The sequence below is a fragment of the Xenopus laevis genome, chromosome 9_10L, assembly GCF_017654675.1.
Source record: "Xenopus laevis strain J_2021 chromosome 9_10L, Xenopus_laevis_v10.1, whole genome shotgun sequence".
NCBI classification, from domain to species: domain Eukaryota; kingdom Metazoa; phylum Chordata; class Amphibia; order Anura; family Pipidae; genus Xenopus; species Xenopus laevis.
In genome coordinates this window covers 79,916,396-79,941,319 of record NC_054387.1, presented here as the reverse complement: position 1 = coordinate 79,941,319, position 24,924 = coordinate 79,916,396, and the positions used below count along the sequence as shown (strand labels likewise).

At 39.5% G+C, this 24,924-nt stretch overlaps 1 protein-coding gene across 4 annotated transcripts in view; it reads left to right on the top strand.

Moving 5' to 3' along the window:
• The window catches only part of znf385b.L (zinc finger protein 385B L homeolog), a 289,009-nt gene extending 271,428 nt beyond the window's left edge, over window positions 1–17,581 (top strand). For all 4 annotated transcript variants that reach the window (XM_041575943.1, XM_018236005.2, XM_041575941.1 and 1 more), the window contains 4 exons: window positions 7,477–7,713; window positions 11,121–11,299; window positions 11,436–11,537; window positions 14,817–17,581. In XM_041575943.1, the coding sequence (XP_041431877.1) occupies window positions 7,477–7,713; window positions 11,121–11,299; window positions 11,436–11,537; window positions 14,817–15,029 (731 nt within the window). In that variant the 3' untranslated portion in view covers window positions 15,030–17,581. The remainder of the gene's footprint in view (window positions 1–7,476; window positions 7,714–11,120; window positions 11,300–11,435; window positions 11,538–14,816) is intronic.
• The last annotated feature ends 7,343 nt before the right edge of the window (window positions 17,582–24,924 follow it).

Below are 24,924 nucleotides of genomic sequence, written 5' to 3'. Positions count from 1 at the left end.
CTGACACGGCCTGCCTGACTGTGATTATTCAGTCTCTTCTGGCTCCCTTGCTTGCCCCATGTGGGAGTTGCTAGATTCTCATGATGTAAGACCTGGTGTCACCTGAGTAGCTGAGGGCTTGGTCCAAGGCCAAAGGTGCTGTTATAAGCAGAAGATCAAGCCTAGACCAGAATCCAGTGTCTCCCCCTGAGGTTTGGGTTCACTTTAAATTATCATGTGAATTTAGAACTTTTTTAAAGGGCTCAGATTTGGTTCTAGTTCAGTTCAGAATTCTGCATTTTTTGGGTGTATTCACTATCCTTAAATTGTAGATTTGGTGCCTCCACTAATAAAAAGGTTCCTTTTCATATTATAGTATCCAAAAGGGCAAAAAATTAGAACAGATTAAATTTTTTAGGGGAACAAACACAAATAAACATTTGCACCAACACAAGTGATACATTTGCCAAAAATAATGATCAGTAAATTGGCATTCTGGGCCAAATTAACTAATTCAGAATAAATATATATGGATGATTAAGTATAATTTATTTGAAGCATGTGCCTAAATCATACCAAACCTTAGGTACCTGCTTTCCAAACTATTTTACCTCCTGTCCTCACTCAACTTCTTTATTATTCTAGTCTTTGTAAATATTATTATTCTATTCTATCCATCTTTTTCTCCTCATTCTTTTCATATAGAAATAGGGAATGATTGTGAAATAGTTAAATAGTTAAAACAGGAGGACCCACCAAGAGTTTTCTTGGTACCCTGGTGGGCCGGTTCAACCCTGCCCCAGGTTGCACCGGAATGCTTTACTTGAAACAGGAGTAGATAAGGTGGAAGAAGTAGATATCCAAGCAGAGAGAGCAGCATATTCATTATGACACTAAATAAATATCAACATGAAGTTCAGAGCTGAAGGCAATGGAAGGTAAGGTCAGGAATAAGCCAAAATTAGAAACCAGGAATCCATCCCCATATAATATTAACTCAGCAGGAGCAGTGTCGGACTGGGATGCCAGGGGCCCACCAGAAAACCTTAGGTTGAGGCCACACTTTACAAACTATTATACCTCTCCTCTCCTCACTCATATTCTCCTAGTCTCTTTTCTCTATATACTATACTTTATTCTTCCATTATTATGCCTCTTTGTTCTCATAAAGAAATAAGGAATGACCATGAAATAGGCCAATAGGCCATGGTTAAAAGCAAGAGGCCCACTGACCCCTGGGCCCACCAGGAGTTTTCCTGGTATCCTGGTGGGCCAATCCGACACTGAGCAGGAGCAAACACCTACACATTTATACATCCACTCAGTAGGCCAGGGATTATAAGGGTGTTTTGACAACAAAACCATTTCCATTGAGGCACAGTGGAGTCACAGTACAGTTGTTACAATGCCAACATTATAAAGTGATTGTAATGAGATGATGCACATCTGCACATACACACTCTGAAGTGGTGGAGTACTGGGTGACACCATTATAATAGGTCCTGATAGGTGTCTTATTTATCCTAACCTTTCAGTTTTCTATGTACCTTTTTTTGTCATGGTCAGATATCAAATATCCGGGGTTTCTGAATTCAATCATTTTTTAAACAGATTGTCAGTTCCTTCCTCCATGGTGAAAACCAAAATCAATCAAATATTCACTATGTCAGCTCTGTCTTCATACAGTCTGATATTAATCTCATTATTTTAGTAACCTTTACCTTCCAGTGTGTACTTATTACTGTTTCTTTGTGTTGGGGATGTATAATTCTAGCCTGTCCTTTACAGAGTGAATCTTCGCCATCCTCTGGTCCTTTTACAATTTGCTTGACATTATCAGTAATTATTATATTGGGACTCTGTCTTCTCTGGTTTAATCAATCTAAATACCAGACATTTCTTTATTAATTCCCTTACTTTGATAAGTAGCACAGTTGGTTTTGTTTATTTACAAGTATAGTTGGAAGGACTTACTGATTTCTGTGCCTGTGGTAGAGAAGTGATGAGAATATATGTTCTATAAAGTTTACTTTAGAAGACTAAATTGTGCCCATCTGATTTAGCAGGCTCCATTAAACATGCTTTCTGAAAGCTTGTATGAAATGTTGGTTTATAGTCACTGATACTTAAATGTTGAGCTTCTTGAATGTTTGATAATTTGTCATCTGTACTCTTTATAATTAGGTTTAATGAGGCTGCATAAAGTGTTGGCTTGTCTAATATTTAGAAAAGTTCAAGCTCTTGCATAAGAACATCCAGTTTTCTGTCTGGCTGTGGAGATACTTCTATCTCTCTGCCTTAAGGTTTCTTATGTTTTCAAAGGTCTATAACATATGCTGACCATGATTGTGGAATTAGTAGTGTGTGTTTCCTAATTGTATTCTGCTGTTTTGCACAGTTTTAGTTATAGCTGAGGAGGGTGACATTTTAGTTAAAAAGAGTACCAAAAGATGGCTTTCCATTAATGATATATGAATGTATAGCTAGGTAGTCTCTTTAGATTGTAAGCTCTACAGAGCAGGGACCCCCACTTGTCTCTTTAACACTATTGTTTATTTGCAAAGCTCTGTGTACAAAAGTAGCTCAATATAAATACAAATATACTTACATTTCATGGATTGCAGTGCATAATTTGATGCAGGACACAATTTCTATTGACCCCATCAACCAAATTCTTAAGTGGCATCTTCTCTTTTCCTTCTGTGGTGAAAGATCTAAAATTTTGTACCTATGGGGCCCCATTAGATCCAAGTACCTGGGTCCAGTTACAGTATTCCCTGTACTCCAGGTATATATTTCATAAATATGCCCATAGTGTCTCATCTTGCAGTTTTATTAGCCTTTCCTAAGCAGTCTTATGGTCATCCTATCAGCAGGGCCGGATTTACATAGTGGGAGCCCCTAGGCCCACTGCTGTTCGTCGCCCCTGTCCCCTCCCCTTTATTCGTGCAAATTTTCATCATCTGGACCAGAGCAATGGGGATTGGTGTATGGGAAATTTAAAAAATGATTGTATCACCAGCGCATCCCCAGTGTTTTTGAACCAATGTGGGTGTGGTTGGGCAGCATGCTGCCCCCTTAAATCCTGCCGCCCTAGGCCCGAGCCTAGGTGGCCTTTCCACAAATCTGGGCCTGCCTATCAGTAGCCCTTATTACCTCCTACAGGTTGTGATTTTGTCAGAATAGGTGTGGCCTAGCAGTCTAAAAGGTTTTAGTGTGATATTCACGAAAGGCAGCAAGCAAAGTGGGGGTGTAAATGGCACCTTTCATAGCAGGGACAGCAGTTTTCTTATAACTTGTAATACTGGATACAGCATAACTATCCCCATGCTCTAAGCACAATACTAGTGGAAAATGTGAACAATATTGAGGTCCTTAAACTCTTAGATTATTTTATTAATCCTTATATTTGAATCATGTTAGTCCTATATATATTGTATCATACCACTTATACAGTCATCTGTTGTGATTTACCCCTGCCATCATTAAACCATAGTCATAGAAAGGACAAAAACCAGATTAAAGCATTTCTGCCCCAATACAGCCATTATATGAAGCCTCTGACTCCCTAAGCCGAGGTGTCTGTCCATTTGAATTAGCATGCATTTGCCAGCACTTGCAGACAGAGCAATTCAGTGCTTGGACATATCTTAACTGCGAGCGCACAGTTTAGCTGACTAACTTGTGCCACTTCCCATGGCGAGCAAGCTGTTAGCAGTCAGCCTGAAAAGATTACTAATGAAACATCCTGTCTCCAGTCGCAATGATAAAGACACAAATGCCATCAACAGGCATGATATCAGTAAGCGGCCAGGGCTCGTCCACAACATCACATACCTAAATTGTGGGATACAGTAGGGCTTCCGACTTGATGATCATTGATCCTAATTTTGTAATTTTACAACTGCTGATGAGTGAAATGAGAAAGTTACTTTCTCAACGGAAACCAAAAGCAATTATTTGTAGTATAAAGACAATGTTCCACATCCATTTAAAGGGAAAATATATATCCCCTGTAGGACTAATTTACTAACACAATGCAATGTGTGAAGTGCACAATTCAGTGGTATTTTCCCATAATGCAGCATGATTGCATGTGCCTGCTAAGCTGGGTCAGCTACACCAATACAGATTGAAGATCGTATTCATTATGGTCAGTCGCTCAAGTTGTGCAACAAGTTGTGTTCAAATGGCGTCATTAATGGTTTCCAAAGGGTCTCCCAGCGGCACCAGACCCTATCTGGTCTTGGAAAATTCCCTTGATCCTTTTCTTATTTCCACTATAAGCCTATATCACCTCTGTACCATCTGTCTCCACCTACAGTCGCAATGCCTTTCTATAGAAAATACCTAAAAAAAACAGCATGGCAGCTATTACTCGTATGCGCCGTATACTTCCAAATGTCAAAAGAACGAATGCATAGTGCGTACAGTGGGTTGCTGACTGATGCTTCATTATCTGTCTAACAGAAAATATATATATAATGTGCATTTTCCATTTAAGAGGCATATAATGTAATGAGATAAATAATAAAATGTTTTTCATTCCAAAAGTGGTTTCTTTGGACTTTTAAAGGTCTTGATGTACAATTGAGTTCTATATAAAGAACCACTGAGATCTTTTCTTGCTACCCATGAATATTTACTAACATCTAATTTTCGGTTACTAACTGCATTTAATGATGTGGGTTGTTAAAACTGTGACTCTCTACCTGCTGACGAGGTCTGTGTTATGAAATGAGTTTTACCAATGGAAAAACTGTGGTCTATTCACTCTCAGCTCCGCTCGAACCAAAAACGAATTTAACCTCAGGGAACATAATAAATATGTCTTTGCTTTTCTGTTATTATTGAAGCACTGCATTATATAATAATATTGGTTTATAAATTCAAAGTCCAATGTCGGGTTTGTTAAGTAAATTTCCCTTTCCAAGGGGGAGTGCTAATTTCTGCCTACAATAATTGTACAGCCTTGGGTTATAATGATGTGTGGGTCAAGAAATATTTCACCCACACCAGACCCCAACCCAGCCATCACACAAAAGCACATTTCTTCTGTCAGACAAAATACATGGCAAATTTACAGTGCAGCTGCAATGTTGCTGTGTGTTCTGCCAGTTACAGGCTCTGTTAATGATACACTTGAGTGCAGATACAGGACTTCCAATCACAAGCTTGGCCCCACGGGCACAAATTTTTTGTCATCACAGGATTAAAATACAATAAATAAATCATAAAGGGGCCTTTGTACAGTGCCACAGGATCTGAGAATAAGAAGTGGTCATTGAGACCAAAGGGTCATTTACGAAAGCAACTGCTACATTTACTCAGGGTTGAAGTAAAATCCTTCGACTTTGAATATCGAAGTCGAAGGATTTACCGCATTTAGCACGAGCGAACGGTCGAAGGTAAAATCGTTCGAACGATTAAATCCTTCTGATCGAACGATTCAAAGGATTTTAATCCATAGGTGGCGAAGTAGGTGGTCGAAGTTTTTTTTAAAGAGACAGTACTTTGACTATCGAATGGTCGGATAGTCGAACGATTTTTAGTTCGAATCGTTTGATTCGAAGTCGAAGTCGTAGTCGAAGGTTGAAGTAGCCAATTCGATGGTCGAAGTAGCCAAAAAAATACTTTGAAATTCGAACTATTTTTTATTCTAATCCTTCACTCGAGCTAAGTAAATGTGCACCCTAGTGTGCTAGTGCTAAAATGGAAGTACCCATAATCTGTACCTGTGCCAGCATAAGCCAAAACATTTATCATATTGTTACCCCCAATCTGTACTTGTGCCAGCAGCAGCCAAAAAATCCACAATATTGCCCCAAAATATGTACTTGTGCCAACAGGAGCCAAAAATCCATCATATTGTGCCCAAATATGTACCTGTGCCAGCAGCTGCCAAACGGGAGGTGGGGAGTGCTTCTGCCTCTGTACGAATCATGGGCAAGAGAGGGTTGGAACAGGCGGTTTATAAAATTGAAAAACTATTAATGGCCAAGCAAACCAGGGTTTAAAAAAAAAAGAAAAAAAAATTCCTTAAAAGTACGCCCACCCCATGATTGCACCATAGACGGGAGCCTACTCTGCCTACCCCTAGTTCTGGCCCTGCCTGGAGCAACCGCCACCATGGTTATGGTAGTAATTCCAGGGTTTTCGCAGCAGCGGTGCAGAAGTCTTGTGCTTAAAGAATCATATGTTTATTTTGTTTTCATTCCACATGTCTGAAGTGATGCAGTCCTTATTCAAAATGTTAGCCAGTGCATTTGCATTTAATTTAGTGCATTGGTCCACCACACAAGCACAAATATGCTGGATGTGGGTAAAAAACAAAACAATTGGCACCTGAAAATTTAATATTGCACAGGGCCAATCCTACCATGAAGCAGGGTGAGAATCTTGACTCAGGCAGCAGTGAGCAGCTTTTTGCTGTGTCTGGTAACTTTAAGGGCCACATTTCTGTTTTTAAAAAGGAAAATTGGTCTCTGCTACACTGTAAGCACAATAACACTATATGCACTAGCGGTGCGGCCCACTTTCACCCACTCCAACACTAAAGTTTTAAGCTTGGAGCAGCAGCTGCCCCAGGGAATGACTCTTTATATATGATAGAAGGAGACGGACATATGTACTGTAGTAGAAGTCATTATCACCTCTCTAATCTTTGAAAATGGGCATGTTCCTTGCTGGCCACCTTCTAGCGGACCTCCAAAGAAACTTGAAAATTGAACAGCACGAATTGTCTTTCATTATTTATTTCCAATAAAGGGTATGTTACAGTGGTCTGCACAGCAAGGCTTTGGGCTTCACACACCTCACTGGCGAACTGGCAAAGTGCCAGAGAGTCCAAAAACAGCTGATTCCAAACCAAGGAGCAGATATATTTATAGTCTCCATCATGAAGAAAATAGAGATAAGAGGGAAAAAGAAAGAAAGCAGAAAGTATGGAGAAGAAAATAGGGAAGAAATAAATAAAAACAGTGCTATGTTATTACACAGAGATGGCTGCTCTACAGGGAAACAAACAGAAGGGCCCACTTTTTGTATGGCTGAGAAGGAAGGTGTGGGGGGGAAGGGGGTTCTTCATTGGCATAGAGATTAACTAAGGATAGCCAGGTTATGCAAACAAAACATAAAATTACCCTTTGAATTTCTTCCCTGCCGTTCAAAAGTATGATCGTTTTCCTTTAATGTGCAGTGTTGCTTTAAGAGTTTACACCTGATTGCTGTCAGCTTCCATCATGCTTTAGCACTTGTTCATATGATAGCATGAAGTGTTATGTCCCCTTTAAACTCATTCTCAGATGATGAGGCGATAAATGAAATCTCACACACAATTATATGTTTAATTACTAATATCTAGATTTGAAAGTTACATATGCTGAAATCAGAATTTTGTATAGGTTTCATGACAGTACCTTTGGAGTTAAACTTGGTTTGAGCTTAGCCACTTTACAGGTACATAAAAACTAACTTTAATTACTGATTTGTTTCCAGGTGACGAGGAAAAAGTCTGTAGTGCAGTGAGCCTTGGCATTGCAGAAATCAAGTCGCTCATTGCCAAGTCTGAAGTAGCGCTAACTGCAGTGATGCCAGCAACACTTGTAAAGAGCACAAACGGCACTACAAACATTAATTCTGAATCAGAGGAAGAAAAAGCCAAGAAACTATTGTACTGTTCACTATGCAAAGTTGCGGTCAATTCCTTGTCCCAGTTAGATGCGCACAACACAGGTAACCACCTACTTTACTGCTTGGAATTCCTGCTAGACTTGCCTTATACAAAGTAGAAATTGCATACCATCCTTACTGCTATCAGATCTGTTCCTCAACACCTTCCCCTACAACCTGTTTGGTACCAAGTAGAAATGAGCACTTTATACACCTACTACCTAGCAACTTTATAAATACAGCTAAGGCTGGTTGATGGGTTTACTTAAGTAAGCAGTCATCAGCTAAACTAATTATTGGCATCCCCCAATAATTTCACCCAATGTAACAGTCTAGTGGAGAAGTCTATACCTACCTCTATAGCTATACCTACCTTGTATATTTGAACTTTAAAGGAAAACTATACCCCCAAACAATGTAGGTCTCTATAAAAAGATATTGCATAAAACAGCTCATATGTAAAACCCTGCTTCATGTAAATAAACCATTTTCATAATAATATACTTTTCTAGTAGTATGTGCCATTTAAAAAATAAGGGCCGCCCCCTGGGATCGTAGGATTCACTGTATTCACAAACAAACCATACATGTTAGGTCACATGAGCCAATTAACATACAGAGTTGTGTCTTTTGCTTCCTCACTTCTTCCTGTTACAGTTAGAGTTGTAGTATCTGTGGTCAGGTGATCGCTGAGGCAGCACAGAGACCATCACGAAATGGTGGCTCAAGGCAAGAGATGTAAAAGGGCAATATTTACTTAAATATATATTCCAGTTTGGTAAGATTCTTTAATATGCCACTTAATATGATATGAACTATCTGTTGCTTAAGTGTTCATTTTGGGGGTATAGTTTTCCTTTAAGTTGCAAGAGGTTATGGTGCCAATGACGTCAAAAGTCCATCTGAAAGAAAGCCTCTAGATTTAGCCCCCAACTCTAGAGTTTGCATGGGAGCAATGTCAATACATACTAGAACAGGTGTAAGGGGAGTATTAATACCCACTTTTACACAACACTGTCCAGAAGGTGGAGTAGGAACGAGGTGTTTGTTTTCCTCCCTGTTGGCTGGAGGTACTACAATACCAGTATTAAAGTTTATGTTGTAGAGTGTACACGTAATAGGCAAATGAACAGTTTAAGGGCAGTTGACAGTAACATGGTGATATTGGGGTGCTTACATATATTTTGGCACTTTCATTCCTAATTGAATATCTTTTGATGCAGAATAACTGCTTTTCCCATTCAAAGAGCCTTTTCATTTCTTCCTGTGTGCATGAGACATAAAAGACGAAGGATGAGAGCACATCTTATCCAGCCCACAGCACAATTTTTTTTCCATAATTACTCTGTTATGCCACCTGAAAAGTTGACGCTTTTAAGATAGAAATCACATTAGAGGTGTGTTATTGTTCTATGAACCAAAATAATTAGCGCACCTCGTTTTGGCTGTTGTTATCTTTGCTTTTTCATAATATAGTATAGTGTTCTTAAACCAGGGAAGAGTAACAAGGACATATACAACTGACAATATCTGTTAGCAACAGCTCAATGTGAAACCTTTTATTATAAACATTGTTCTGGCTGGTTTCACCTGATTTAATTGCTGCTAACGCGTAACACCTTCAATAATCACAGGATGAGCACTATTTCTATTTGATTATGCACAGTATGCAGAGACAGTAAAATATTTGGGGGGGATCATTTGTCATTCAGCCCACAGCACACCTGTCTCCCTCCTGGGGTGCCACTAAGGATCTTTTAAGGCATATTTGAAAGGATTTGTAGCATTTATAGACTAACAGTCAGTCCTTAGGGAAATTTTTAATCTAAATGCTATACTTTAACTGGTTATATGAACAGTTTATAGTAAGAGTAGAGGCTACTAATTGCAGGGGGGAACAGGGGGGGCCGAGGGGGTCTGCTTCCTTTATAGCAGAAGAAAATACTCCCCTCTCCAGCTTTTCTCTTACCTGCAGATGGGAAAGGGTGGGTGCAGGCATCTGGGAGACAACGCGGGCAGTAGGTGATTGCAGGGTGGGGAGTAGGTGATTGCAGGGTGGGGAGTGGGTAGACACTGGGTGGGAAATGGACGGGTGGTTAGGGAATTCAGTGTGCCAAGAACCTCTGAAGTTTTTTTGCCTAGTTACGCCACTGCCTTGGATGCAGTCCACATATTAACAAATGCCCATATATGAAGGTATCTCAAAAAAAAAAAGCCAGGCCTAACAGCCAAGGTGTTGGCTGTGCATTCAATTCATCTTTTTCACCAAGATAAGACGTGTGAATGAAGATTTCTTTTTACCAATATGCATAAATATTGGACTATACGTACTGTATATCAGACCAAACAGCAGAGTTAAGGGGATAATGTAAAGGCAAAGGGGGATGTAAAGGGGATGTAAAGGCAAAAAAATACAATCCCATTTTTACTTTCTTTAATGAAAAATAAATCTATCTCCATTATACTTTAATGAAAAAATATGTATGGTTTTTTTAATTAAAGTACACTGTATGCAGTGAAATTCCCCCTACTTTTACTTGCCCTGACTGCTGAGGATAGGAAACGTTAGATGGTCGCTAACTGCTCTGAAGGGAAATTATCATACTTTCAAACGGCAGGGGGAGCCATCCCACCTTTCTTCCCTGACCTGCAGCAGCTTTGTTTGTTTCCCTGTAAAGCAGCCGGCGACTGTGTAGAGATTTGTATCCGCAGAGCCAGTGCAGTCTGTATATTCTGATTATTAATCAGTCTTGCTGTATCTGCTTCTGTGGCAGATATTATTTGAATTGTGCTGTTTTTATCATTTATGACGATCCCTAAGCTTAACCCAGACCACACTGAGCGTGTGCATAGTCTTGGTCTTGCCAAGATGTTTAACAAAGTTACAAGATGACAGCCCCCTGCGGCCAACTTTGAAAACATAAATCATTTGTTTAATTAGGCTTCTTGTACAGTAAGTTCATGTTTATGTTTAGTATACAAAATACAGCATTTCTAGCATTTTTCTATTTTAGACTTTAGTTCCCCTTTAAGCAGTACTTAGCACTCGAGTCTCAGCATTAATGTAGACACTCCATTCCTTTGCTATTAAATATGTATCAATTCGCAGACTTATTTGTGAACTTTGAACCATGAATCAGTTGGGAGTTGGTTGCCATGAACTTATTCATAAAATGCATGTGCCTATTCACAGCTCAGAATAGCAAATTACTGCTTAAATTAGAGACCTGAGTGTTTATGTATCTCTCATTTAGGAGATTAGTTATAGTTGTGCACTACAAACAAAACACATTTATTTATGACTTGTTCACTTCTCTTCTGAACTGGATTTTGGCGTGTATCTGTAGCAGAAACACATGCATGCTTGTGCGACACTATTGTTGGAAATACATATTGAATTTGCTCTCTCTTGTACTAGAATATGATTAAATATGGACTGTACTTGTTTCATTGCATTATGTTGTACGTAGGCTCTAAACACAAGACAATGCTTGAAGCACGAAATGGTGCTGGTCCCATCAAGTCTTACCCCAGGTCTGGATCTCGACTAAAGCTTCAGAATGGTAGCAAAGGGTCAGGATTACAGAACAAAACCTTCCATTGTGAAATCTGTGATGTACATGTCAACTCAGAAGTACAGTTAAAGCAGGTAATGCAAAGAAGGGTGCCGGGGAACATTTCGGTATAAAATCATTATAACCAATTATTTTGGCATGTTTTTGTCTTCTCTGTTCTTTAGTTTTATTGACCAGTTAACAAATTCACTCTGTTTTTTCTCATTTTAGCATATCTCTAGTAGGCGGCATAAGGACAGAGTAGCAGGAAAACCCATGAAGCCCAAATATAGCCCATACAACAAACTCCAGCGTAGCCCAAGCATTTTAGCAGTAAGTACATTTATATCTACAATAATAAACTAATGATGTCAAATAAATAATCATTTGTGCTTTAACAAGTTTGACTCTACATAGGAATTGAAACGAAGGCTTCCAAGAATATGTTTGTGGGCTCCTGGTCTCATATTGTAGCTCTTCAAACACAGACAGGCCTCTACACTCCATTTTGGGGCACAGAAATCTGCAACTGCTCCCATGATTACATAGCTGTCAGTATTTGGCATTTGGCACTGCTGTATTCATAAGGGGACGGGAATCATATACAGTATGCATCCTCCTCTTCTGTCCCCTAGTTTTTACAATATTCAGAAAGTTAAAGAGAGAGTGAATGTGGACACAGGCCACAATAAGGCCCTGTACTTAGCAGGCAGCAAGGATAGGACAGCCATGCACCTGCTGATGCAGTGCTCTGTCCCTCGTGCCTGTTTTTTATTTGTAGGGGGGAGGAGTGCATCCACATCCCAGGCAAAAGTATAAAAGAGAGGTGTAATAAGAGATTGGTAGAAGTTTCTGTTTTAGTTTAAGCACTGCTTTGGAAGTCCAACCTTTGCTTAGCTCATTAGGTTTATAGAAACAGGACAGTCGTTCAACCATAGTTACAAAAAAAGGCCTAGAGATGGCCATAGACTCAAAGATCCGCTCGTTTGGCGACATCGCCAAACGAGCGGATCTTTTCCCGATATGCCACTAACTGCATGGCTATATCGGGGGTAATTCGAACGTTCGACCGTATGGCCGAACGATCGAATTACGATGCGACAAGGGGCTCCGACGCGTCGGTAGGTTAAAAATCCAACCTTCCCGATCGATATCGTGGCCAGACCCGTCGGAAGCCCCCATACACGGGCAGATAAGCTGTCAAATCGGTCCAGACGACCGATATCGGCAGCTTTTAAATTACCGATATCGGCAGCTTTATCTGCCCGTGTATGGCCACCAGGACAGGAAATACGTTTTCACCCCATATCTTACCCTAAATATTGATCAAACTGTGCTTTCACATGCAACTGGAAGATGAAATAATCTGGCATTAAAGCTAAACCCACCCAACCCACCACTGCTCTAATCCCCTCATCTTGGCCAGCCCCACAGCTTGGGAACCACTGGCAAGGAAATAAAAAAGAGTTGCTGACAAAATTGTATAGTTCATTAGTATTATTCCTGTAAAATCTGCCCATTTGAAGTTTCTATAGAATAGAAGCCAAGGGTGAGAGAGAGAACCCTCATGGGAACCTTAAAATATCCAGGTTTTCTCCCTTTATTCATCTTCCATAAGACACCTATACCTCTATAGTTTACTTTTGTCACTGGTAGGGATCAATAGAGGTTGCAATTGGTGAAGTTCCCCAGGTCCAATATATAAAGACTAACGTGTCTTATCAATCTGCAATTTGTTTTTGATGTACCCCTGCCAGGCTTTGTCAGCAATTTTAAAAACTGTTTTGAATTTTCAATATTGTGGAGCCTCAATTGAAGAACGTGTAATAGCTTTGGCTGTAGAAAGCCACTCCTTTATGCACTCGACAGGGGTCAAGGGCTCCAATCAGCAACCTGCTGAACCAGACACTGCACTAAAAGAAAATGAAAAAAAGATGCAATCAGGCTTGTAATACTGGGAGATATATTGAAAGAAGTTGAGCAATTTAAGAATCAAGTAAAAGGTCTTTAACAGCACAGCTGCTACTTACTTATAAAGTGATAATGCTCTTGCAATGACAATAAATGTATACACTGAACAGCGGGCAATTTCACTGCCAGGGTGCAAAGATAATCTTTCCAATTTGTGTCTTATTATGAACATGAAATCATTGTTAGGATTTAGTAATCTCTGCAGAGATGAATGAACCCTAATCATTCATTATTATCGCTTTTAAATGCAGTTGATTAGGCAAGAGGGAAAAAAATGAGCATCCTTTAATTTCTGTGCTTGTTTGTGGTCCAGAGGCCTTAGATAAATTAAGGTTGCACCATACCTCCCTATGGTCCCTGTTTTTCAAGGGACAGTTCCAAACTGTGGACCCAAAAAGGGACCTTACAAAGGGGCAAATCAGTGCGTATGTCTAGGCGTGAGTGGGTTAACAAAGGGATAGGGAAGAAATGTTATACATTATCTTACTGAGTTCTGTACAATTCCAAGGCTACAATGAACAATGATGATAAGTCCCTCTGAAAATGCCCCCAGTAACTCCCCATCTTCTTCTCTGCTGATTAACTGCACATGCTCTGTGATTCGTTTTCCAAAGCGACTTCTGAAAACGAATGAACGCGTTTGATTAGCGCCGGCGATTTTTCATTTTAGCCAGTGCAGAGTGAGGGAAGGCGTTCGGGGAGATTGGTCGCCACAAAGACAAGGCAATTAGTTACCAGGGGACTAAATCTCCCCGAAACGCTCAGTGTGACCTTACCCTAAGGCTGGAGCAGTAAGTTCAGTATATAAAACACGCCATTTCTAGCCAAATGTGTTTTTAGGTTTTACTTCTCCTTTCAGGAATACGCAACCATTAAATTATTGTTATTATTTACAAGTGTTTGGAATTTCCCTCTGTATTAGGTTTAGTTGCAAGAGGCAATTTTTATATAGTGCAGAGTAGTGGACTTAATATTACATTGTGGGTCAGTGAGCGTTCACGTAGAGTTTCATACTGGGGATCATGAGCAATTAAATCTCTAGTGATATAGAACCAAAAGGAAAATGGAAACTTCTGTTTATCAGAACTGGGTAATTGTTCTATATAAAAAGTACCAATACAGTATGGGACCTGTTATCCAGAATGCTCGTGACCTGGATTTATCTGGATAATGATCTTACCATTATTTCGATCTTCATACCTTAACTGTACTAGGAAATCATGTAAACATTTAATAAACCCAATAGGCTGGTTCTGCTTCCAATAAGGAAAAATTATATCTTAGTTGGGATCAAGTACAAGGTACTGTTTTGGTATTATTTTTTTAAATTTGGATTAATTTATTATAATGGAGTCTATGGGAACCTTCTGGATAATGCATTTCCGGATAACAGATCCCATACCCGTATTACATCATAGGCTTTGGGACCAGGAACCATAAATGGTTCACAGAAAATGGGTAATAATCTTCACACCACCATGTAGGTTGGTCTCACCACAGTTCCCATACCCAGCAGCAACGTGGCATTATATTGAGTCTTGTGGTACTTGAGTTATGATGTTGGGGTGTGCACATTGTACCTAAAGGTACTGAAGTGACAAAATGGCATTTTTAATGTGATCTTGTTCTTCTTTGTTTTAGGCAAAACTTGCATTCCAAAAGGACATGATCAAGCCTTTAGTGCCGACCTTTCTTTCATCTCCACTGGCAGCTGCTGTATCCTCCACACTTTCCCTGCCACCTCGTCCAGCCACTTCTCTGTTCCAGGGGTCGGCATTACCCCCAGCTTTTATAAGATCAGGACACGGCTCCATCCGAGCGACTACTGCATCCATTCTATTTGCACCGTATTAGCTTCAATGGCTGCACTACGGGATGAGAAGCTGGTGGAGGACAAAGCGACGGAATCCACGTGTGCTCTCCTGAAAACGGATATGCTGGGAAACTATGATGAGGAGAAGCACAGAGGCTTGCCCACTTTATGATATTTATAATTTATCAAAGCACAGACACGGAAATAACTGCAGTACGTGTGGATGTTGAACACAGAGAGAGTATTTAAGATTACACAACATATTTTCCTCACTTGTCTGTGATCTGTTTAAAAATTTATTTTTCCTGGCAGACTTGAAAGATTTGAAATGTTTGGAATCCAAATGCCCATATTCCAGTGTTGAACATGCAGAGAGAAACAAAAACAAGCTCTTTATTGTGGGTCCCACCAAATTCCGTGGATTACATGAAGTATTATTATGTGTGGCAACAAGTGGCTTGCAGGGAATTGTGTAGTATTGTTTTAGACTCATATACTGTTGTGTTTTGCATAGTTCTAGGCTCTAGGTTCTGCTTACCTGTTAGGCAGTAAATACTCTTTGTTACGGTTGGGAAGTGGTTCGGCTTTAATGCAATCCCCCCCCCCCACTGCAAATGTTTTTCTTCTTTTTTTTGATAGATGATCCAAACTAGAAAAGCCATATGATATCAAGTTGTCATAATATATTTTATTTTTATCTAATTTATTTTATAGCATTCTCTCTAAATAATTTATGAGATATACTACTATAACGCAAACGCAAAATGTACAGAAGAGAAGAGTCTAATTTCTAAATAATGTTATAGTAGTTTAAAGTCGGAATTCTATGAGAAGACGCAAAGGTTTTGTTTGTTTTATACACACACAGGAGGACTGGCAGCTTGGTTGACCGTCTTGATCCAAAATGGTGATCTATGGTGATATAGCATTTCATGTAATAAAAGTCACAGCAGGTCTAGAAATCCTTATCATCCATTCAGTTGGTAGAATTCCTGGTAACCAGTGCCTAAACTGTTGCTATGGGTTGCTAGACCTGATTCAAACTTTGTGACTGTTTAGGTGTGTTTCCCTGTTGTAATCGCTCATTTCACTGGACAATTCTCAGTAAGCAGGCTCCGCCCTGTTATAGTGCATCGATACTTTTAATAGGAAACATGGTATAATCTATAAAGAGGCTAAATGAGGCTAATGAATATATAATTCAAATGAATTGTTTTATTGCACTCCCAAATGCAAGACAATATTCCAATGAAAATTCAGTATTCTGCCTGCATGAGGATATATACTTCTCTTTTATGCCCTCTGTCTCTTTAAAATTTTCAGGGAATCAAACCCTAAAAATTAATATGGCAACATCCTAAATTCTGTATACTGTACTTACTCAGCCAGGAGGTTTAGCATATAAAAGTAATGAGCCAGGCCTTCAACCAGCTCCTCTTCTTGAACCTTTTTAGGCCATGTTGTGAGTGTCATTGGCACTGCACATGCTCAGTGTGCTCTGGGCTGCTGTTGAGAAGTTAAACTTCTTGTCTAAAATAAAAAAAAAGAATAAAGTGCTGAGCTATAGATGTCCTTTAATTTTAGATTTAAAGGACTCTACTACTAGCCCTATGTCAGTTTTCTTGTTGGTATCTAACAATCGGGGTTTGATTTACTGTGCTACATTGCACAACTGCCCATGTTTAGATTCTTACTTTCATTTTCTTACTTTTAGCATGTTGGTGGGGATTTTTACAAGTGCTACACTGAGAAAGTGACTCAAAATCTTGTATTGTAAAGAATCAGCAGGAAGGGTTATCAGTGGATAAAAGTATAAATGATGGTCTCTCACTATTTTTTTTTTACTATTCTTTGGTTCAATATACCAAGCATAAATTTAGAGAACTAATTAAAGTTGGCTTACCAGATCACTGAAAAATTTAGAGACATGTCTAGAAAATCCAGCTAAAAGCTGGACACCCAATCAGCACCCTAACTTATTGTCACTCTGAACCAGGGTTTCATTGTACCTAAATGTTATTCCATTATCCTCCTTATATACAGTATACAATATATTGTAGCTATTCAACCAAATATGGATTAACAAAGTGACACCAACCCCTTCCCATTATGATTTTTTAGAACATATAAACAACATATAGACAACTGTTCTAGAAAAATAAACATGGCTTCCAATACCTTTTTTAATTTAGCAAATAATAAAAGTACAAATAAGGTTATATTTGCATTATCTATATCACCAGATTTCCCTATTTTATGGATCTTCCAGTGCCTCCTTTGGGTGTTTTATTCCTCATTCTGTTTATATTAGTGCTGCCTCATGCTTGTGGCTTCCTAATGCAATAATGTACAGAGTATAAACATTACTAGCTGAATGATAGCCCTTTATTTCATCTGATGGAAACAAGGTGTAATTCTGGATCCAGCAAGCTAGCAGCGGTGAGAGATGTTACAGCAGCACATAAGGCAACAGAGCACAATAGAATGCCTTCGAAGCACAGTCATTTAGAACATTTTATTCTGCCGTTAGAAATGGTTTCAATCTCTGTGTAATTTTGTAATGTATCTTTTCAATAAAACATGTTAAAATGTATTGTGTGTGCTCTGCTTGGTTAAGTACACCAGAATGACCAGCAGGTGGCAGTGTTACCAACACCAAGGATTCCAGGGTTCTAAATGCAGGAATTGTGCTCTGAATGTAGCCTCTCATACGTCACGTGTTTATTCTGAAAAAAAACAGGACTGTAAATATATACAGTAGGTTGTAAATGCTATCTACATTATCTAAAATGAATGGAATGCATATTTTGGAGGCATCTTTACCTGTCTGAGGGGAAGTAGCTGCATTGCTGACTTAATAGCTGAACAGGTGTGGGATCTGTTATTTAGGTTTTGACCTGGGAAACCCTTCCAAAAACTGGTCTGTCCGGCTCAAAACCGGACAGGTGGGCAGAAGGGGGAGCGGGGTTTCAGCTCCATCGTTCACAAAGGGTGCAACTGGATGTCTGCAATTAGTAGGTACAGGTATGGACCCTGTTACAAATAAGGGTCCTGTGACAAGAAGGGGAAGATTGCTATATTGGTCAAGGCTGCACACCTTCAATCCCCAAGGTCCTATTGGGGATAAAATTCAATATACAGGAAAGCAGATAGAAGGTGGATTGCGAAACCAATAAATTAAAAATACAATTTATTATATTTTCTTTAAAACACTGGCTGGCCAGGAAACACAATGAATAATTTAAGAATAAATATATATATAAAACCAATAACATATTCAATCCAGGTGGGTAATCACTTTTCCTGTAGAGAAAATATAAATAATTGTTCCTTGGTTGTGATATATATGCTTGTAATAAAAAGACAAGAAAAAATTGAGTTGTAGTTCAGCAAGGCGAAAAGAGTTATTTCAATAGGGATTTTCCCAATATGGTGAAGCAGATTCACAGGTCCAGAATTTTTCAAGGGCACAGCCAGATTTGAACTCTCAGCCTCAAGCCTGGTTCACGAATTAGTTTCTCTGCAGATGTCCTTTTCATGAAGATCCAAGATGGCGCACCACCTGTTTTGGTGCGAGAGCTCCACAGCAGAATGCAAACTCCAATTTCTTTTCACAATCTCCCGCTGTTTCACCGATTTCACGATCTCACAACTGGCAGATCACGGAAAGCCGGTAACTTACAAGCTTTTCACGATTTTTTCGTTGTTTGAATTAAAAGCATAAAAAGATAAAAGTCCAGACAAAGGAGTGATCCCACCTGGATTCTGCAACACGTTTCGCCACACTAGGGCTTTCTCAAGCAGTAAAAGACCGGAAGTGATGTTGTTTCAAAACTGCTGTTTTGAACCATTGCAATGTAAGGTTTATCTCACAAAAACGGTGCCAACTCAAATGTACTATTTAATCCATTAGGAGGGAGAGTGTTCATATCAAATATCCACTTCTGTTTCTTACATTTTAAAAGTTTATCCCTGTCACCTCCTCTTTTCAGAGTGGGGACACCATCTATCACTAGAAACTTTAGATCTTTAAGATATTTATATTTTCTTTACAGGAAAAGTGGTTACCCACCTGGATTGAATATGTTATTGGTTTTATATATATATTTATTCTTAAATTATTCATTGTGTTTCCTGGCCGTCCAGTGTTTTAGAGAATATATAATAAATTGTATTTTTAATTTATTGGTTTCGCAATCCACAGGCATGGGACCTGTTACCCAGAATGCTTGGGTCATGGGATTTTCCAGATAACAGATCTTTCCATAATTTGGATCCTTAAGTCTACCAGAAGATCATTTAAAAATTAAATAAAGCCAATTGGCTGGTTTTGCTTCCAAAAAGGATAAATTATATCTTAGTTTGGATCAAATACTGTTATTACAGGGAAAAATTAAATACATTTTAAAAATGTGAAATATTTTAATAAAATGGAGTGTATGGTAGATGAAATTCCCATGAATCCTATGCATGTACATTAAAGATTTGAGCTCCCCCTTCAAAAAAATGGAAATGTTTTCAATAGTGGAAGCAGGCACTGTGACTTCTCCCATTAATATAAACATAAGGTAGGAGGAGACTGCATTTCATCTCTAGGTGGAAAAGGAGGAGGATGAGGGGGGACACCAGGTATAGAAAATCATTGCCACAGTGACAAACTGTAATATACCAGTCCTATAAATGATTTTTCAGGAATTTTGTATTTCTTAAGGGCAGCCCACATCTAAACAGGAGGTGAGTAGCCGAGCACTTGTCCCCCTCCTCATTTTTCATTTGGTGCATCCAATAACTAAAAACAAATGTTTGTGCTGTTAGACAGGTACAGATATCTGCCTCTTTCACATTTTATGCATTAGTGGAATGATGGGTCAATGCAAGCTTTTAATGTCTAGCCCGCCCAAATAACAGCTTTCTTTGCATAATAAAATTAATATAGCTGCTACTATTATCTGGCTATTTCTATATTCTGCACTACTGGTTATGAAAAAGGCCAGCTCATTAAAGAGGGGCCATATACATTTATTTGCAACAGAGGCCATCCTAGAGTATATGGTTCTCTACACCAATTTATATGCTGAGCAGTATATTGCCCGAAAGACCTTATTCAACATTCTAGAGCTCAGAAATGGCGTCACACAAATATTCATGAAATGAAAAGGTTTTGGGCACTCACCTTAGCAATGGGGCTCATAAAAGCCAACACCATAGAAGCTTACTGGGACACCACAACAGTACTGACCATCCCTCTCTTCTCAGCCGTCATGCCCTGAAACTGTTACCAAATTTTACATTTCAACGACAATATGACCTTCCCCCCCCCCAATGAGCCCGGTCATGACAGGCTGCATAAAGTGAGGCCACTTTTCAATATCTTGTCCCAGCACTTCACAATGGTTTACACCCCACCCCCCAAAGCATCTGCATAGACGAGTCCCAAATGTTTTTTAAGGGCATTTTCAGGGCTAGTTGATTCAGCAGGTAAGTTGTTACACACTCCTTAGTGGATTCCGACTTCCAAGGCCACCATTGGGCGCCTTAACCCATTGTTCGGTTCACCTCGCAGTGACAGTTCTGCTTACCAAAAATGGCCCACTAGGTCTGCTCGCATTCCAAGCCAGCGAGCCGGGCTTCTTACCCATCTAAAGTTTGAGAATTGGTTGGGATTGTTTTGGCCCCAAGATTCACTTTACCAGATAAAACTGTGGACGAGTGCCAGCTATCCTGAGGGAAACTTCTGAAGGAACCAGCTACTAGATGGTGTGATTAGTCTTTTACCTCTATACCCAAGTCAGATGACTGATTTGCACTTTAGGACCGCTACAGAACGCCACCAGAGTTGTTTCTGGCTTCACACTGCCCAGGCATAGTTCACAATCCACTTCCCTGATGGAGTGGGTGAGACAGGGTGGTGGTCTGCCCGCTAAGACCCACTTCCCCCAAGGGTAATGGGATCCCACCTCAGCCAGGTGCCCCAGCCCTAACCTTCACTGCACCACATTTCCCTCTGATAAGCGTAAGACTCCTTAGTCCGTGTTTCAAGACAAGTCATGTGAACACGGACATCACCGCAGACCCCTACCGGCTCCTTCTGCCTCGGCGGTATGGCAGCCACGATGGAGATGCCCCCACGGTTGAGCAGTGCAGTGCAACAGGGTGATCCAAATTACAGAAATGTCCCTTATCTGGAATAAGAGAGTTGTGTTATAGTGCAACTAAACAGAACTCATAAGTGCCAAACAGCTTGTTGTAAAGTTTATGAATAATACGTAGAAAGGACTAAAGATTGAATGAAACATCCAAAGAAACAATATAATGCTGCCTTTGTTCTATCAGCTTGGCACAGTGATATTTTATATAAAAGGTCATGGTCGGGACCTGGAAAATCAATATTTATGTAAAAGTACAGAGTTTTGCAGTATATTAGTATGAACTTATGATTATGTCTACAACGGATCTATGGGTTTTGGATAAGTTTTCCCTTGTGATTTATGTTTTGGTATTTTCAGTTATTTAGAATTGATAATGTTTATAATTTTTGAGGAATGTAAGATGCTACATTACTAGTCACTGCATGGGTCAGTTAACTTGAGTCAGCTAACAGCATTCTGGGAAATGTAGTTCAGACACACTGAAAAGCCACAGGTTTATGATGAGTGTTTAGTGCTGGCTTATGTTAAATAGTTAAGTCAGGTTGAAAAAAAGACCAAAGTCCGTCATGTTTATCTTTTCCAAATGAATCCCAGCATCCATACACACATCCCTCCATACACTCACATAAACTATATATACCTATATCTATACTAATTGTAGATTTTAGTATCACTATAGCCTTGAATATTGTACTTGTCCAAGAAATCATTCAAGCCCCTATTAAAGGCATTAACAGCAGTGCATTCCACATCCTCACTGTCCTGACTGTGAAGAACCCCCTACGTTGCTTCAATTGAAAGTTCTTTTCTTCTAGTCTGAAGGGGTGGCCTCTGGTACGGTGATCCTCTTTATGGGGACAAAAAGGACCAGATTACCGGTCTCAACAGCCCCCAACTGGCTAAATTTATAGGCTATTTTTTCTATACTCATTTTTCCCTTTGTTCAATCTAAAGCCAGTTAGGGGGGAATTTCAGAAGTGTGCCTCTATGTTCTTCTAGATACCCCTGAAAGACCAGATTAAAGACTAGTTAGGGTGAAGTTTTGATTAAAAACATTTGCTGTCCTTTCCTAGATATTCTTGTAACTGTGGCTGAATAACTTGTAGACCAATACTATTTTATATCTGTAACCTTGTTATGAGCTAAGAGAAGTCCTTGCCCAAGGAGCATAAACTGAAAAAGTCTGACAACCACTGGTGTATCACTAGGGTATCAGCCAGTCTGCTGTGTGTGAATCATTTGCATTACACACACGCTCAAAAAGAAATTTGATGATAAATATATTTATCCGCACAATATACTGTATCATCATAGTTACACTAGTCTACATTGTCTGACAGCTGAATTGTGACTTGATCTGATATGTGTGTGTGTGATCTATTAAATGTGTGTGATTCATTGTTAATTTCACAGTGAAGATGTGAGCAAACAACTGTCACATAATGCTGGCAGTTATAGTTCAGCAGCAGCTGTGTAGACAAATCTTGGTTATCTCTCTGGTTGAACTGTTCCCAGAGCAAGAGCAATCCAAGAAATATAACTCTGCTCCAGTCCCTGAAGGGAAAGCTGGATTCAATAGGAAACAAAGGAACAGTACACAGCATGCCAATTGGAATTAAAATTGGTGAGAACCATGTTCAGGCAAGCCAATCTCACTGCAAGATGAACCTTAGCAATGAGGGGACCCACAGTGCTATTGTGTTGCTGCCATATGCATTCAGGCAATGATAACTTGTATAATCTGCTCCCCCTGACGTGTTATCCAGGCCACAGGCTTTAGATGTTTCCTCCACGTGTGGGGAATGATAGGGCAAAGCTGGCACAGAGGAAAGAAAAACATGACGCATGCACATTAAGAAGCAGGGAACAGGCTGGGTGGAACAATATGAAGCAGACTTTACTTGGAGTTAGCTGCTATAAAAGGTCAAAAATACATACTGTATTACACATTATTTAAAGCACTTTTGCATTTGCTAAGGACAATTTAATCGCACAGTTACACTTAATTTGAAAATGAACCTAAGGCACCACTGCCTGGGTAGTGCATTCTGCCAACAAAATAGACTGTGGCCCCAATAAAAAAGAAAAAATACCCCAGCCATTTCCTATCACACCTAGAACACGCACAAGCTTTTCTCACTACCTTACTCTACCCTTCTGATATCTCATTAGAGTGTATAGCTGGCCATACAGAGGCCAACATTTGCAGCCGACTTTACCCCTCCAGACCAAGGGGCTTATTTACTCAAGAGCGTTTTTTTTATCCAAAATTCGCCAAAATTACAATTCGCAGGGACATCACCAATTTACTATAAGGTGAATAACACAATTCGCTACTAAAAAAGCTCAGCGCTAGTTTTCGCTCAGGGAAATGATCGTTAATCCACAAATTTAAGTGTGAAAGTTTCTATTCTTTACCCTTTTCACCAAAGTCTATTAACAAGACGAAGCTATAGCCTCAACATTATGTCAGTGACATCATATCCTGTATTCCAAAAAAAATCATAAAAAAAAGACAAAACGCTGGTTTCTATGTTTTTTCTTATTTAATGTGAGATTATGTTTACAAGTATATGTTATAAGTATATGTTATATACACTTTTTTAACCATTTGAAGTTCATATCACATTTGTTTTAGGGTGGGCTCATGTCTAGGACATTGGGTACTATTGTAGAAGATGCAACTGAGAGCATTTCCATACTTACACTGGGATTATGGGGAATTGCTGCATTATGGGTAAGGTATGGGGTGGTAAAATAAAGGAACTTCAAGGAACATTTAATGGCCAGCCCAATGGTTAGATACAGCAGTACAAAGGAAAAAGCAAAATGGGACCAGAACAGTAGTGACTAGAACAGTGACACATTTCCAGTTTAAAAAGGGGGAAATTTAGCTCCTAAAGTTCTCAGGGGCAGCTTTTTGTCAGTACAGGTACAGTGCTGCCTGAAGATAATTTAGGACTCTAAAGTGACAAAAAGATGCAAAGTATCCCAGCCGCTGACATTTGGCACATGGGTTATGCCTAATCTCCTCATTCTGCATGGATTTATAGATTCTGAACATTTTACATGACTTTCATGTCAGGATTACTTTTACAATGGTGTGAAAATGATGACCTAACATTCAAGAACAGTTTATAAGAATTCTTATATAACATTTGTGCTTCTATAAAACTCTCCTCTCTATCAATACAGATGTGCTCACACTTCCCAATGTCAGAGTATTTTATTACTTTGATTTGACCTAGTGTCTCTAGTGATGGGCGAATTTGCGCCGTTTTGCTTCGCGGGAAAATTTGCAAATTTCCCGTGAAATTCGCGAAACGGCAAAAAATTTGCAAAACGGCGCTGGCGTCTCGTTTTTGACGCCGGTGCCCGTTTTTGATGCCGGCGGACGTTTTTTACGTCGGCGTCCATTTTTTTTCTGACGCCGGCGATTTATTTCAGGCGAATTTTCGCGGGAATAATTTCGCCCATCACTAGCTGTCTCCTATGGGCAGAATAGAATGGAATCAGAGAAACAGTACAATTGTGTTATTAACCACTATCGACCCTTTAGTCCAAAACTAAAAACCGTATTGCATCAACTATACAGCAAAAACCTTTCACCCTCAACACAGCCCTAGTTTACCTTGACTTCCATATTTTGAACTTTTATTAAAAAACCGACAATTGATTTGGGAAAGAGGACCACGAATGCATACATATTTTAAGTACTTAGGCTCCAACGTCTGCGGTGGATCTACTCCTAGGTATACATAAGACTTACTATGAGTGATGGGCTAAT